The sequence below is a fragment of the Musa acuminata genome, chromosome BXJ1-4 (genome assembly GCF_036884655.1).
Source record: "Musa acuminata AAA Group cultivar baxijiao chromosome BXJ1-4, Cavendish_Baxijiao_AAA, whole genome shotgun sequence".
NCBI lineage: Eukaryota > Viridiplantae > Streptophyta > Magnoliopsida > Zingiberales > Musaceae > Musa > Musa acuminata.
The window spans coordinates 11,838,053-11,855,257 of record NC_088330.1 but is presented as its reverse complement, the minus strand read 5'-3'; the positions used below and the strand labels follow the sequence as shown (position 1 = coordinate 11,855,257).

The following is a 17,205-nucleotide window of genomic DNA, read 5'->3' as shown; positions in this document are numbered from 1 at the left end:
CATAGAGACTGTTTCTTGTACAAGAGACAATTTATGAAATTGAAGGATGTGGAGTGAGATTTTGGATATCCTTTTTGCAAATCAATGAAATAGTTTGATTTTTTGGAGTAAAAAAGGGATGAGGTATGATGAAGCAAAAATCCCAGTGCGAAAGGACACAAGTTAGTGGTCTGTCATTCCTGCTTCAGAAAACAAATTTAATTCATCTTTCATACTTAGTGACACCAATTCTGTCCAGGAAAGCTGCTCACCGTTCGAACAGGAACGACAGGTATCGACTCCCACCATTCCTTCAGCCTTCCGTTTCCCTGTTCGTTAGACTTGTGCTTCGCAATCCCTGAGTTAGCTATAAAGCAGTACAGCAGTACCCCCATTAGTACAAACTTGGCCGGGACTACCATCAGCAGAACTGCAACTCCAGTCATCACCCACATCACGGCATTGGCTTGCTGTCAATCATGTTAATTACTTAGACTGTGGTTAATGATATTACATGCAGCAAGTCAAATGATGAGGGAATCATAGTTTTGAAATTAGTACCTTCGGAGCCTTTCCAATTAGCAATGACCATATTCTCAATATGGTGATGTTCATCGTCTTAACGAGCGCGTGTAACTTATTCATACTTTGCTGAGCTGAAACAATGTTTCCATAGTTGTTTTGTCTGAAGAGCTGTGCAAAACAATTTCTTTGCACCTTTCCCCAATTCTGTTTCTTCTGGCCCAAAACATCATTCCAACTGTCAACATCAAGACCATGGCAATTGCATATCCAATCCACTCTCTGGTGGCAGAACCAAGAAAGATGATTATTGTGCAGATAGGGTAGCAATCAATCAGCAGAATCACTTTAAGAGAACTGAACATATAGCGAAACACAAACACATTTCATGACGATCTAAGAAACAAAATGTGTTAATCAGAATACTGAGAAACATAGGCTTACTTGTTTGTGAAGGCTAAAACCAGCACAAGTGCAGAGAGTGGAACGGTTGGTCTTTCCCATGACAGAACAACTTTTAACCAAGGCAGGACGTTTTTGAGTGTAACTCACCAGCTCCTGCGGAAAAGCCAACATAGTAATATTAACACCTCTGGAGCTCGGGTGTCAAACTCCGACTGATGAGAGCAGAAAACGACAGCTATTCATGTACAAATTTCCTCAGAAGGCGCACACCTAAGATGAGTATATATTTCAGCAAACGAAATTGTGAAGCAGCTTACAACTAGAATGAGAAGACTTTCACTTAATCCTTCCTCCACCACCTCTTCCACGGTAGCTGTTGCCATACTAACCTCCTTGGCTTCTTCCCTTACTTGACCAATAGTTTGTCTCCGGTGATGTTAAAGTGTCTGAATGATTACTTGTTTCTTCTTCAAATTGTTTTATGTTCTCAACAGTAGAGGCAATAGGAGAGGAAATGTTCAAACTCTTTAGCATGGAAGCAGCACTGCATGGGCTTAAACTAGTTGTCTGCTTCATGGTATTCGCTAACTCTGCCAATACATAGTCCCCCCTAGGAAGGTCCTAATACAATGAGAAAATCAACAAATTAGCAGGAGCTGGTGGTGATATTCTTAGCAATTCTCTGGTTGCATGAAGCCTTAAGATCCCCAAAATAGTTCTTGCATGAAGCTCCCAAGCCTGCACAGGGGCTTTTATATCGAATTTTGATATAAAGCGGTGGAGCAAGATGACCTCCTTTATTAGAGTAAGCCAGTGATCACGTCTTGTAGAACTAGTCATCTCGGGTAACTCTAGCACCAGGGGCTCTGACCTGGAAAATTATAGTTGAAAGTATTTCAAGATTCTTATGGAAAAAAATCTCACTCGTTGTACTTTAAATCTGAGAGAGATGATTTTTTTTGTCTTATTATATGTACAATAATTTACAGTTCAGACTTACAACTCTGTAGACTCATATGTTATAGCTTTGTCAAACAAGGGAACACCCCATGGTCCAGTTGATGCTGCTTTGACTTGCTGAACTATATCAGCTCTTGAAAGATCAACTTTTAAGGCAGTCTCATATGACATTACTCCAGATGCCTCGAAGTAGAGGGACTGATTTGTAAGGGTGAGTCTACCTAGCAAAGAATAATAACCACCACTATAAATCAGGAATTCTAAAATAGTTCAACAATTTTGATACATCAAAATTTATCCAAAAAGGGTCGATGTATGCCATTGGATAGGTCCGCAAATCATTAGATTATATGAGAAACTATTAGAAGTCAACCTGGCCAACTTGTTGTCCCAATATGTCGCACCACTCTTTGTGTTCTAGCAGGACCCTCAACATGCCAAATGAACTCATCCTCAGAGAATTCAATGCCAGTTGGTGCCTCCTGTTTTTCCAAGTATTTGATGCACCTAAACAATCAAGAAAAAACTAAGCATTTAAAAGATTAGTCTGCAGTTTTACACCTTGCAAAATAATAGACCATGAAGGTTATATTCCATGAAAGGTTCCTAAAATTTTTGATAAAAAATAAATTTGACAATATCACAAATTTGCATGCAGGTTAAATTCGGAGAAGACAAGATGAATGTTATTTAACTGCAGTCGATTTAGTCTTAAAATGGCAATGTGCATTGCTGATGCAAACCATATGACCTTGATCACAATTAAGCCAGCAAAGGCCGAGAATGAAGTGAAGGAAATAAAACTCCACTTGACGACTCATCCTAGTTACAATACTGAAAAAACTACAGTGCAGGCTTGATAGGAACCCTGAATGAGTGCAATTGAGAAAAATAGTGGTCACTCAGATGCATGGAATTGCAGCAATCTTCTTCTTTATTGAGCTCTTCATGGGCTATACTGGCTAGATAGGAACCCTGAATCAATGCAATTTAGGAAAATAGTGATCACTCAGATGCACAGAATCTGCAGAAAATCCCCTTTTTTGAGCTCTTCATAAACTTAAAACTCCTCTTCTAGATTATCCATCTGTACCTTGCTCATTGGACTAAACTAAACTCATTATCTGATCTCAATACAAAAGAATCCCCGGTCATGCGATCACTTTGAATAACAGAAATTAATCCTTTATTACCACACAAGAACTATGAACAAAAGCAGAACACCCTAGCTCAAAGTTAATTGTGAACAACATCAGTGGAAGGAAGATTAAGTGTTTTTTTGAGGGAAGAGAACTATGACATTATATATAAATAAAACTCTGACCAGTATCTCTTATATATATGTCAATTCAAAAAACCGATAGATGATGGTCACAGCTACAATAACTAAATCAAGTTTTGAAATTAGCTCAAAAGAAATAATGACAAAAGATCTTTCTGGCCTAGCTAAAAATGTGTTTGACCAATACACTAGCTTTTGGAATTGCAATACCAATCTTGTTATAAACTGAGGCATGAATTCAACAAGTGCACTCTTTGTAGGAATTAGTCTAACTAAATCCTTAAGAATAATTTCCTTTGCATGTGCAAGTCTTTTTCTATGAATATAATCAACAAAAGCAGGTAAACCCTCATTGCATTCACCCACATGATTCCTAAATTCAAGAACCCAAAATGATCCTAAGGAGCATAAATATATACTTGTGAAAAAGTAAAAACACATGAGATAATACAACAAAGAGTACTCCAATAACTAACTATCATTTGTAAACAAGAAGCTTCAGACGTCAATAAAATTAACCGAGATGGATGAGATGAATTCCTACTTGTCCATTTTCTTGAGAAATGTATCATAAGCAGGAAAATGGAGCCGACTAGCAGTAGGTGCTGTAAGAGTTTCAAAAGTGAACCGTGCATTGACAACATCAGCAACCAAGGGAATTGAGGATGCCAACCATACAAACGCATCTTCCCCAACACTTGATTCTTCATTAACCTGTTATAAGACAAAAAAAAAAAAAAAACCGGATTTTTGAGATGGTCCAGAGTACTCGAGGGCACATGCAAGTTCATGACTATTGAAGCAGTAACAGGCATGACAAATAAAGCTAGATGGACTGCTTACAAGAAGAGGCATCATATCCGAATAAAATAGGGGAATATCATCATGCATCTGCCCTACGTTTCCTTTAAGAGGTTTCCTTTTGTCCTCCTTTTCCTTTGCAATGCTCTCCTGGATGGGGAAGAGACAAAATATTAACCCACTGGGGGCTCTAATGTTGAAACTAGAAACAAAGATCTTAATTTTGCATGCCCTATTGATTTGGTAACCACAGAGACTGTCAAGTTGATAAAATGTTATATTAAGGTAGTCAGGAATGAGTTTCAAACCGAAGAAAGCTCTGAATTGGTTGAGCTGGGGCTCTCCCATGCTAGCATCATGTCGTAAGTGAATTGGCTAAAAGATCCATCCTTTATCCTATCCCCTACGTTAGGACAAATAGTTTCAATTGCCTTTGTGCAGCAGAACTCTACTAACCTCCTTGAGTAGTTATCTAACACTGGCTTCAAGCCTCTCTCAAAATCCTCCACCAGAGAATCAAGTGAAGTGTCCAATGTCCTGAAAGGTTCAGGTTATTCCTATCAGCCAAAGAGAATAATACGACATATTCATGTTTTAAGATATACAGACTGCCAGAAAAGACAGAGACAAAGAAAGAGATCTTGAACAACAACCAAATAGGAATCACTAATTGGAAATTCTTTCACAGACAATGAGGACAATGATGTTCCCTGAAGAATGTCTGATACTTTTCTTTCAAATGTTAGAATTAGGAAACCATGCTGGAACATTTTTTCTAATGTCATTTGAACTTCAAGTGACCATGCATAGGGCTTGCAGTCATGAAGAACAGATTTAGGATGTTTTTGTCTTTGATGTGTTACTCTACCACTGATCTCTATTACTCGTTTGTTCTAAATGTATGTGTCTGCTTTAAGATATTCCATGCTCATGCAGGTAAAGCCTGATCCGTGCAAAGACATCCAATTTGAATAGCTCAAGCCACCTAATTTTTCATCCTAATGCAACATGAAAGATCATAGACACAGCACCAGACCATTTACTTGATGCTAAGAGTAAAGAGGAGGGGAATTACTCTGCACATCTACAGAGCAGATCGTTGGCGATAGGAGACAGGTGCTTACTCATCTCTCCCTTGCTCGGAAGCCCTGTGGAGGTCTTTCGGATCCCTGAGAACAGGCCGCTCCTCCCATTTGAGCTCCCATACTCATGACGTGGCTTACACAGGCGGATGCCACGTCTCCGGTCGTTTGGATCCAAATCCGCCGCATGGGTGGCTTTTACTGTCCTAATTGGATAGTGATCCGATGTTTGGCCCAAATAGGCTGTCTGTGCAAACGTCGGGTTTGCTTGCTGCGAAATGCGGGATCCACATTAATCGTGTATTTTATGTCAAACAAGGTCTGGCCACGTCATGTAACCAAATCCCGGCAAGCGTTTTTTGCAAAGATGCAACATACGGGACCCACAAGAGGATCTCGGCCTCGTCCAATCAATAGGCAGGTACACGGTGGGGTTAATATCGACGAGCCTGCCCATAAATTTCTAAGTAAATTCAAAATTGCATCTAATAAGTCAGGTAATCAAATTAATTATATTCCGATGATTGAGCATACAGCAGTGCACGAATCATATATATATATATATATATATAACCGTGCACTTGACACCGCGGTGGACGACAACGCCCTTCGGAGACGGACAACCGCGCGAAGACCTAGCTCAACCAAACGGCCATATTTGCTGGCCTTAAATCTCGCCCTATCAGGCCCCTACCCCATCCCTATCCACCGTTCCCCAAGAAGTCCCATTTAGATCTAACGGCTGGGAGTGATAAACTCGCGAGACCAAATCGAAGAGTTGTAGGGGTAATTTTGGCATCTCAAATGATTCGAACCCTAGCTACCACCCAAATCGCATCACCACGTCCAAATCTCAAGTACTTAAATTAGACAGTTCTTATCCATTAAAGTTGCTAAACTATACCATTTTTATTATGCATTAACGAAATAACCTCGCTTTTCTTACTCGTAATTCGTCTCAGGCGCGTCTATAATTGAAGCTTGGTGCTCTGAGTGGTCAGCTTTTGCGTGTCTCCTTTCCCTCTCCCTTTTTGTCTCTAAATGAGCTCCCGCGCCCCTGTGACCCTTTGAGGTGACGATCTCATTCTTTCCTTGTTACTTGTGATAAAGCATTTCTACTTCGCACTCGTTTGGTGTTTCTATCTTCATTCATTGCGTTCAAAGTTTGGTACGTCGGTGTCGGTGCTTTGGTTCCCGCATCGCTCTGGCATTGTTAATTTTTCTATCTTATAGAGGTGAAAGTTCGTGTTTTTAGGGTTTTTATGGGATCCGGATCGCGCCCTAGGTATCTAAATTGCGTTGTTCCGAGGAAAGATTGCCTTTTCACGTTTGCCTGGCCATTTCTTGTTATTTACCTGAAAGCTACTTGGAACTTTTTTTTTTAATCTTGTATCATCTATTTCTTCGATTTAATTGTGTATTTTTGTTCTAAGAGAGCTTAAACGTCCACAAACAGAAGTCTCTGCTATAAGGATACTTGTGAAACATAATCTGAGACACATCACTACTTGCCTCCTTGAACTACCTGCTTTCTCCCAAAAGATCTCCTTCGTTTTCTTATCGTTAACTAGAGTAATACGTTAGATCTCAAAGCACTTGAATAAGTATTGGTATGTGGTTTTTGTGAGTCTAGGTGTTGCCCTACGCCCCTGTTCTGTTTTCAAGGAAAGAATTTAGGAATTGTGCTTTTTCATTCAACAGAGAAAGGTATGGAGAGGTATAACTTTTTTGGATAGTTCATAATCCTTTTATCTTGTAACACTTTACCCACCTATCCTAATTTCTGTTGAATGATTGGCATCCGCTGTTATCTCTTGTACAAAGTGAAAATGCACCTTCATCTTTTGACCTGCTTGATTTAGCTGTCATCTTCGTTATCATTGTCCTACAGCATTGTCTACCTAATCTTTTAATGGGTTAAATACCATTTCTTGGTTTTAGTTTCAGTAAAATTTGCAAACGCAGCATTGCAGTATCAGAGATTAACGATTGATATCCATGTATACACATCCATTTCTGTGGTTAACTTTTGTTCTCTGCAATTCCTGGTTTTCTTTTGCTGAACTGATTGTAGTACTCTTTCAAGTTAGTCTGAATTCCTTGCATCCTCTTGTTGTATCTTTTGCTTTGTCTTTATGTTCATTTCATGAATTATGATATCAGGTTTGTCGAAAGGACCTGAGAAGCTCATTGCTTTGTTTGAAGATGGCAACTAGGCAGACACCAATGCTTGGGATTCTATTACTGTTGTGCTGGGCAGTAACCATACAAGCAAAGCATACAAAATACAAAGATCCCAACCAGCCAGTGGATGTTCGAGTCAGAGATCTAATGAAGCACATGACTCTTGCTGAAAAGATTGGTCAGATGACACAAATTGAGCGACAAATTGCCTCAGCTCAAGTCTTGAAAGACTACTTCATCGGTGATGTTTGTAATGTTATGGGAAGAGTATAAGAGATGTAGGCAGGATACATCTAAATTATATTTGTGTTGCAGGTAGCATTCTTAGTGGTGGGGGAAGTGTTCCTGCTCGTCACGCCTCTGCTAAGGTTTGGGTGAATATGATAAAAAAACTTCAGAAGGCATGTCTGTCAACACGCTTGGGAATTCCTATGATTTATGGGATTGATGCTATTCATGGTCACAATACTGCCTACAATGCAACTATATTTCCTCACAACATTGGTCTTGGAGCCACAAGGCAAGTATATAGTGACTTCTATTTGTGTAGTGATGTAAGTTTAAATTTCTTTGAAATACCGGTATTTTGTTTACTAGAAACTCAACTCTATGGACTTGGTGCATAAACTACTACTTGCTTTCTTAATTAACTGTTGGTTTGCCAAACAACTATATTGTCGATTAATTTGAGTTATTCATATCTTCCTATACTTTAATACTGTTAGGATCCCTTGAATTCTCTGAGTCCTAAACTAATGTAAAAGAACATATTCTCTTGAGTTTTATAGTTCTAGTATAAGTCGGCTAAGCGTCTAGTTGAGATTTATTATTTTAATTATAAGTCCAAGTCCTAGTGGATTAAGGGGTGGAACTTTATATATAGGGATGTATCTGCTTCTTTTTGCTATCAAGGAAATACTTTTCAGCCTTTGACAAACCCTAGGAGGTCGATCCCCTCGAAGTGATCTTATCCCTTTCTTCCCCTCCTTCTAAGGTAAAACCCTAAGGGTCTTACTATCTGGTATCAGAGTTAGCCATTGTACATGCAGTCACGAAGTAGAGACCCTACTTAATTGATCGGCGATTTCAAATACGCACTGATCACAAAAGCCTAAAATACTTCTTGGAGCAAAAGATTTCTTCTTTAGAGCAGCAAAAATGGGTCACCAAGCTATTGGGATTCGATTATGAGATTATTTATAAAAAGGGGAGTGAGAATTTAGTTGCAGATTTAATCTCATGCCTTCCAAAACAAGCTGAACTAGTAGTTATCTCTATTCCTATTTACGAGACTTTAGAAATTATTAGGAGGGAATAGTCAGATGATCCTGAGATCCAGGATATTATTAGAAGACTAGAAGAAGCTCTGGGTTCTGTTCCAAATTATAGCTGAGATTCGGTGGATTGACGGTATAAAGGCTGAATAGTTATAGCACCACATTCTTCTTGCCAGGCGATAATTCTGAAGGAATTTCATTTATCACTAATTGCTAGTCATTTCGGATTTCTCCGCACTTACAGATGAGTCCGACAACTTTTTTACTGGAAGGGAATAAAAATTTTATCAAGAAATTTGTTGCTAAATGTGATATTTGCTAGCGCCACAAAAGTGAGACAGTAGCCTCCCTATTCCTAATGTTACTTGGACTGACATATCGATGGACTTCATTGACGGACTCCCACAATCATAAGGAAAAAGCACTATATTTGTAGTTGTAGATCGGCTTATGAAGTATGCTCATTTTTGTGCTTTACGACATTTTTATACTGCCATAAATGTTGCTCGTATTTTTGTTGTGAACATAGCTAAATTGCATGGGATTCCTCGTTCCATCGTTACTTTGTTAGCGACAAAGACATGGTTTTTATTAGCACCTTTTGGCTGGAGCTTTTTCGTTTATAGGGTACCCAGCTGAATATGAGTATTGCTTATTATCAACAAACAGATGAGCAAACTGAAGTGGTAAACAGGTGCCTAGAAAATTATCTCAGATGCTTTACTAATGACAAGCCAAAGGAATGGAGTAAATAGCTTCCCTGGACAAAGTAGTGGTATAATATTTCTTACTATTTTTCTATTAAAATGACTCTATTTGAAGCAGTTATAGTCGAACCCCACCTGCAATTACAAAATATATACTCGGCTCCTCTAAAGTTGATCAAGTGGACAAGGAATTGCTTGACAGAGATAAGATTATTCAACTTTTAAGAGATAACCTCGCAGTCGCACAAGCAAGAATAAAATGGCAAGCTGATAAACATCAAAATGAACGAGAATTTGTCATGGGTGATTGGGTTTTCCTTCGTCTTTAGCCCTACAAGCAAACTCCCATAAAGGTCCAGTCTTCTATGAAACCGTCTCCTCAATTTTTTGGGCCTTATAAAGTATTCGAACGTATTGGACCAGTTGCCTACCATCTGGATTTGCCGGCTAGCTCCAAGATACACCCAGTTTTTCATGTTTCCTACCTTAAAAAGAAGTAAGGTGAAGATGTGATAGTGTAACACCATTTGTCGGACATCTCTGCTGCTGGTGAAGTTCAAGTTCAATCGCAAGCCATACTTGATCGACGAGTTGTGATGCATCGCAAATATCCTGTGATCGAAATGCTAGTGCAATAGGCCAACTTACTAAAGGAAGATGTCACTTGGGAGTCCTACAAGACGCTGAAAGAGAAGTTCTCAGAGTTTGATGCTGCTTTGCCTTGAGGACAAGGCTGAATTGAAGGGGGGAGGAATGTTAGGATCCCCTTAATTCTCCGAGTCCTAAACTAATGTAAAGAACATATTCTCTTGAGTTTTGTAGTTCCACTAGGAGTCAACTAGGCCTTCTAGTCTGCTAAGAGTCTAGTTGAGATTTGTTATTTTGATTAAGAGTCCAAGTCCTAGTGGATTAAGGGATGGAACTCTATAAATAGGGATATATCAGTTTCTTTCGGTATCAAGAAAATACTTTTCAGCCTTTGGCAAACACTAGGAGGTCGATCCCCGCAAAGTGATCTTATCCCTTTCTTCCTCTTCTTCTAAGGTAAAACCCTAAGGGTCTTACCAAGTACCTATGTCAAGAAGATATAATTCCTTATGTTTTCTTATGACACAACAGTAGTTACTTGAAAGCAAGTTGAGGATTTAAGTTTTGAATTACTATTGGAATATATTGGAGTTATAAGTATTTCCCTTTTTTCAGAAGTTTAAGAAGGATTTAGGTTATACTGCTTTGCTGTATAGCATTGAGTGGCGTCAGTCAAGAGAAAGTATCACTCTAGCTTTTTCCTATCTTTCTCCATTCTCTTTTATTAGGTCTCCATTTTGTTGAGACTTGGTCCTGTCAGTCTCTTATTCTCCTCACCCTACATTGGATTACTGCCTTATGGTGCCTGTTAAGAGTCTCACTTTTTAATATTGTCTTCTACTGGTTTATGAGTGTCTTTTATGTAAAATCCATAGCAATTAGTCATACTGATCTCAGATTCCTGATCCTGGCATCATGCTCGCAAATTATTATCTGTAGGGATCCTGATCTTGTAAAGAGGATTGGTGCTGCAACCGCCCTTGAAGTCAGAGCAACAGGCATTCCTTACACTTTTGCACCCTGTGTTGCAGTAAGCGACTCAACACCATAGGAACATTAGATTTGTGCATTTCTGGTGCTTCAGAATCCAAAGTTATAAGTTGGAACTGTAGAAGTATATCTTTTCCTGTCATTTTGATATTCGTTGTTCCTAATTCAGGTTTGTAGAGATCCAAGGTGGGGCAGGTGCTACGAGAGCTATAGCGAGGATCACAAGGTTGTGCAGGCAATGACACAAATTATCCTTGGCTTACAGGGAGATGTCCCTGCGAACTACACAAAGGGCTTTCCTTATGTTGCCGGAAAGTAAGGTTCAAAATCCAACCAACAATAATATGTGTTAGCTCATGATAATACTAATATATCAAACCCACAAGTAACCTTATGTTCTCTAATGTTTTCCGTACATTCTTGTATGAATTATTTATAACATCTGTATCAGGAAAAATATAGCAGCTTGCGCCAAGCACTTTGTTGGTGACGGTGGAACACAAAAAGGAATTAACTCGGACAATACTATCATCAATCTCCATGGACTCCTCGGCATCCATATGCCTCCTTACTATGATTCCATTGCCAAGGGTGTGTCCTCGGTCATGGTTTCTTATTCAAGCTTGAATGGAATCAAAATGCATGCCAACCGTCATCTAATCACTGGCTTCCTCAAAAAGAAGCTTGGTTTTAAGGTTGAGTCTGAAAAGAGCTCACTAAAGTGGTTTTCTGTGCTTTTTATTTTCTACTTCACAATCTGTCACAACTCATTCTACCAGTTTTTATTTAATGTCCTTGTATTTTTCAGGGATTCGTGATTTCAGACTATCAAGGCATTGATTTTATCACCACTCCACCTGATGCAAATTACACATATTCTGTCCAAACATCAATAAATGCTGGAATCGATATGGTGAGCAGTCAATTGCCAAACTGTCATCACTAATTAATTGTCACTGATATATCTCGTTTTGAGTATCTAGTTTATACTTTGTCATTTGGAAACATCAAAAGGACTGCGTAGTGCAGTGGCACTTCTGAATCATGTTCAACTAAATGCATGAGAATACAACGTCCAAATCTAGCATAGCAATAGCTGCAAAACAGGAGGGACTGCTGTTAGACATTAGAAAGCTTCCCTGTTGTTTATGCGTTACATATTTAGCTTTTACAAGACAAAAACCACCTACCAGAGACAGAGGATATCAAGTACTGGTAGAGGGGGCTACAGCTGAGAAACTTGTAGCTCTTTTTAGGAGGTGTTCCGTGCTCACTTTCTCATCAAGCTTGATATTAGTAATTGCAGCATGGTTCTTGAGAATTTATATGTGGTTCTTCCATCATGTATTCCTAAAACGAGAGAATTGAAGATAAGCAAATCTCACAGTTTTTCACACTTGAGATCTTTCCTACATTTCCTCCTTGGTGTGGTTTGCAGGTGATGGTTCCATTTGACTATCATGGGTTCATCAGTAATCTGACTACTCTTGTTAATGCCAAAGTCATCCCCATGAGCCGAATTAATGATGCTGTAAGAAGGATCTTGCGGGTAAAGTTTGTCATGGGTCTCTTTGAGAACCCACTGCCTGATAAAAGCCTAGTCGATCAACTCGGGAAAAAGGTAATTCGGCTGTATTTTGAAGTCTCTTTGCTTGTGATCAGCATATTCTAATTTAGCAAATCCAGTACAAGGTAAAATGTCTTCTCTCCTGACAACTCTTGGACTGCATACAGGAGCACAGGGAGTTGGCAAGGGAAGCCGTAAGGAGATCACTTGTGCTGTTGAAAAATGGAAAATCTGGTAAGAAGCCGTTGTTGCCCCTGCCCAAGAAAGCCGACAAAATCCTTGTCGCCGGAAGTCATGCTGATAACTTGGGCTTTCAATGTGGTGGGTGGACAATTGAGTGGCAAGGAGGCAGTGGAAGAATCACTGCTGGTATGTCCAAACGCTCTTTGTTCTTCTGAGTTGTTGCAGTATCAACATAAATTTTCTTGTATCATTCTTAATCTGCATGTTTATTTTTGCGCCAATGAAGGTCAAATAGTGAGCTATTAATTATGCTTCCACCAAGCTTGATACTAGATTTCTGAAACTAGAAATAAGATCTTGAAGTTGCTGTTTCGGATCAGCCTAAAGATGTTAATATGAAGCAACTAAAATGCTCATTCGAATGTTGTTCACAGGTACCACAATCCTGGATGCCATTAGATCCACAGCGGACCCAGCAACCAGTATCGTCTTCTCCGAGAACCCCGACGCTGACTTCGTCAAGAGCAACAACTTCTCCTATGCCATCGTCGTTGTCGGAGAACCACCCTACGCTGAAACAGCCGGAGACAGCCTCAACCTCACCATCGCTGAGCCTGGACCAAGCACAATCCGAGCGGTGTGCGGCCCCGTGAAGTGCGCAGTGGTCATCATCTCCGGCAGGCCTGTCGTGATCGAGCCATACGTGCCCTTGATGGACGCGCTTGTGGCCGCATGGCTGCCAGGCTCAGAAGGCCAAGGTGTCGCCGACGTCCTCTTCGGTGACTTCGGTTTCAGCGGAAAGCTTCCCCGCACTTGGTTCAAGTCCGTCGACCAGCTTCCCATGAACGTTGGCGACCGGCACTATGATCCCCTGTTCCCATTTGGATTTGGCTTGACAACGAAACCAAGGCCAGCTGTGTAGAGTTCTACGAGTTGCAGGGATGAACCTAGCATCGATGCATTCTGGCAGCATTGTTGACGGAGATGTGATTTCATGGTCGCAGTCAAGCCAACCACGTGGTTTCCACACGTGTGCAGTCCAGATTTGTCCGGGCAGCTCGGTTCACGGGACGCAAGATTTAGCCGCAAACTCCGTTATAGACCGCAGCACCACACATTTGTACCCACTCCGTGGGGCCGCTGTTGCTTTCATGTTTCACGTGGAGCGAAGGGTGTAATCCCCGGAGTTGCTTGGGTTTCTTGTCTTCTTCCACGCGTCGCTCCATTTACATCCATTTCCCACCGTGTCACGTCGCTTGTCCCGCGGTGCAACATCAAGTCTACTAAATGACTCCATAGGCAGCGCCACAATTAGTTCTCTTTCGGCTGCAGCAACGGTAGGAGAAGTGCACGTGGACGAGTCTTTCTTCTGGGAGACGCTACCCATGCTGCTCCGCGGGAATGTTATATTCCCTTGCGTTCGCCCCCGGTTGCTATAACACGGCCAGTATTCCCGTCACGCTCCCTGCGCTTAATTCTTCTTCCGAGCGTTTCGGTTCGGCTGCTTCTCGTTCTCCATTTCCCCTACAGCGAGATAGCCGGAGGTACCTCGCCGGAAAGCGGCGGCCTCAAGCCCTCACGACTGAGTTACGCTTCGATTTGCACAAAGGTGATACCTGTATCTCGTCTGAGCCGTCTGATTGTGATCCGAGAGGGCGAGATGGCGCGCAAGCCTGTTCACCGGCCACTTCCCCCTCCGCCGGCGAAGCCCGCTTTATCCGCCATGGGCCGCCGGCCTCAGATGATGGCAAAGGAGCCAGCGAAGCGGCGAGCATCTCTAGCGGAGGTGGCCGGTGCCACGACGGCGGGGTTCGCAGCGCTCTGTTGCTGTTGCCCATGCGGCCTGGTGCACCTTCTCATCGTGGTGGTGCTGAAGCTGCCTTTGGGTCTCGTGCGGCGGGCGCTACGGCTGAGGAGGAATCGCTGGGCGGCGAGCACGAAGCCCAAAACCGGCCTTTGGAGGACGGAAGCCGGCGTCTTTCGCGGCGACGACGATTTCAGTCTCTACCATGGGGTCCTTCTGGCAAGGTCCAGCTTCAATGAGACGTATCCGGCGGAGTCGCCATCGCCGGAGTTAGCGGAGCTGGAGAGGGAGATGTTGGCGAAGTTCCACGCCGCCGGCTTTTGGCGGAGCCTTTCGCAAAGATAATAAGCGAAAGGTAAAGGGGGAAGATTAAAAGATGGTCAAATGTGGGATCTTTGCCAACTATTCTGCCGTCACTGCGAGTCTCCGAAGTGGGGGATGACAGAAGTGGAATGAGTTCTCTGTTGTCTGAAAGAAAGACATGGACTTCCTTTTAAATGATTTCCATGTTGCTCTTGCAAGAAAGAGATGCGTGTATCTTCTTTGTGAATAATATATATATATATATATATATATATATATATATATATATATATATATATATATATATATATATATATCAAGACTCTGTTCTTGTGGAAGTTTAGTTCTGTGCTTGTGGGCATACTTGTTCTTCAGCTGGTGATTGTGCGTTTCGATTCTTAAACCGTCGATTTCAAAATTAATAATTTTAATTTTTAAACTTAGGAATGAATCGTCTAAAATTGATTTCGATTTGATTTGAAATCAGAAAATCGTTAGAGCAATTTAATTTTGATTTTAACTTGATTCGAATTTCATTTGAAGGGAACCATAATCAAACTTACTTCATGACACCTAAAATTATTTAAAATATATTATCTTATAAGTTTCGTTGGGTGTGTTTGAATAGAGTATAAATATTCTAAATAAAGTACTGAAAAATTATTTGCAAGAAAAATGGTTGATATGACATCTGACAGTGACCAATGAGCAACTCATAATTTAAGATGGCAATCTCTGGAACATGGAAGACATCAAACCATAGATTTTATGATTTCTCGTTGATTTAGGGAAACGGAAAGAGTTGAGATGGGGTTGTGAGATGTTTTATATTTTTGTATATATTTTTAAATAAAAAATTATGTTTCTCACATCTCTTTCCATCGGGAAAGTAACGGATGTAATTATAATTATTAAATTTATATATTTTAATTGATTAAAAAAAAAATGATCGCACGATTTGACCGAGCAACCTTCCTACGTGTGGATACTAAATGAAATATATTATTATCGATGATGACAATTATAATGCCCAAATGGTTCAAACAATTTTCATATGTAAGGAGTATTTGATGAAATTATTTATCATTCACTAAATACCTCAAATACTCTGGTATTAATAAATTATATTATAATTCTAGCCTAACTTGGGTATCCAATGGATACTCAACACTCTTGACCCTGTCTTACATGACACTTTGATCGAGTCATCCTTTTTATTCCTCCACACCAAACTTGTAATGAAATGACACTAAATCCAATTGACTTTGCAATGCGTAACACGTCATAAAACCAAGATGAGCATTAACAATATATATAACATTCATAAATCATCCTTCTAAATAGTACATAGTGATTGATATTATTGTGTGTGTATTAAGAGCCGTAATTATGATATACTGTGCGAGTCGAATCGTATGTTACAATATAAGCTTCGCCATGACTTCTTCATAACAACCAGCTATCCCATCGATGATACGAATCAACATAGTCCCACATCGACAGTAAAACGAGCTAACGAGAGATAGCAGGTCTATAAAAGAAGAGACCTTGTAACGAGTTAGATATCTTTGCGCTTGGGGCAATGTCGCAGCTAGTGAGGTTATAACCGAGGCGCGACAATTGCTGGTTGAAAACTATTTCCAAACCCCCTCTTCGGCATGGGTTTACCCCGGTGCCGTTGAGAATTTCTGGAAGGGCTCCCTCTAACCAGGGTTAAGCCCTACTAAATCTCTTTCTTAAATCTCTTACTTTTAACTTATATTTTCTCATGCTATTCCTTGAGTGATCTAAATTGACGTAACATATCTTGATTTACTATGTAGAAGTTAAATGTCCAGATATGGTCAAGTTAAAATTACATTAGTAGAGGGATATTCATCGTTAAAAAGAGGTTAACCATTCTGCCACTATAATAATCTTGGGATCGGATGGTGTGGACACTAATGGGAGATCTCCCAACCTCGCACGATTTGTCCACGTAGCAACTCGTTTTGATCTTACTATGTAGTAATCAATACATAATCGTGATCCTTTTTGGTTATTTTTTGATAACTTATATGAGACATGCAATAGTTCATTTTATTTTTAATAAATTTTTTTGTTCACTGTTTATGTTTTTGTAAAACTTAAAAACATTGTGAACTGTGGCATGGCATAAAAGGAAATATCGAAATAACTCTATTTTTACATGCCACAAATTAATTTTTTGTGAAGCCGACAATGGAGCTGTTGAGTGAGCCATGGGCGATCATGTAATATCATATAATATAGAAATATCAAGATATATTTATATGAAGGATATTCAATATAATAGATGTATGTATCTTTTAGTTTTATTAGAATGCTTACCCTTATTTTAGTTGATTTTTGTGACTATGTTAGTTTTATAAATGTAAAATGTGTTCAATCATCACATAAAGATAAAATTATTCAAAAATAAATAAATCAGACAATTATTCCAAGAGTTTTCTAGCTCGGTAGAGTGACGTGGAGTGTCAGCTAACATACTAACTTAAAACTATCTAGGTGACACATGGTTAGATGGGTCTTTGTAGTATTATCTAGTGTTGG

The 17,205-nt window shown here is 40.0% G+C and overlaps 2 protein-coding genes and 1 non-coding gene across 4 annotated transcripts; all 3 read left to right on the top strand.

Moving 5' to 3' along the window:
- The first annotated feature begins 5,965 nt into the window (after window positions 1-5,965).
- On the top strand, window positions 5,966-13,506 carry LOC103981460 (uncharacterized). 2 transcript variants are annotated; one of them, XM_009398198.3, is made up of 10 exons: window positions 5,966-6,103; window positions 7,195-7,456; window positions 7,531-7,735; window positions 10,727-10,817; window positions 10,947-11,092; window positions 11,229-11,472; window positions 11,586-11,690; window positions 12,216-12,398; window positions 12,512-12,713; window positions 12,962-13,506. In XM_009398198.3, the coding sequence occupies exons 2-10, from the start codon at window positions 7,237-7,239 to the stop codon at window positions 13,447-13,449; spliced, it is 1,884 nt and encodes a 627-aa protein (XP_009396473.2). In that variant the 5' UTR covers window positions 5,966-6,103; window positions 7,195-7,236; the 3' UTR covers window positions 13,450-13,506. The 2 variants fall into 2 exon arrangements, with proteins under 2 accessions (XP_009396473.2, XP_009396474.2); XM_009398199.3 differs by lacking the exon at window positions 5,966-6,103 and adding an exon at window positions 6,108-6,199.
- A 681-nt stretch (window positions 13,507-14,187) lies between these two features.
- LOC135672077 (uncharacterized) lies at window positions 14,188-14,676 on the top strand. The gene has a single exon (XM_065180533.1). The coding sequence runs from the start codon at window positions 14,188-14,190 to the stop codon at window positions 14,674-14,676; it is 489 nt and encodes a 162-aa protein (XP_065036605.1).
- Window positions 14,677-16,198: 1,522 nt separating this feature from the next.
- LOC135672703 (U4 spliceosomal RNA) lies at window positions 16,199-16,354 on the top strand. Its single transcript, XR_010513061.1, has one exon. It is a non-coding gene; the product is annotated as a U4 spliceosomal RNA (small nuclear RNA).
- Window positions 16,355-17,205: the final 851 nt, after the last annotated feature.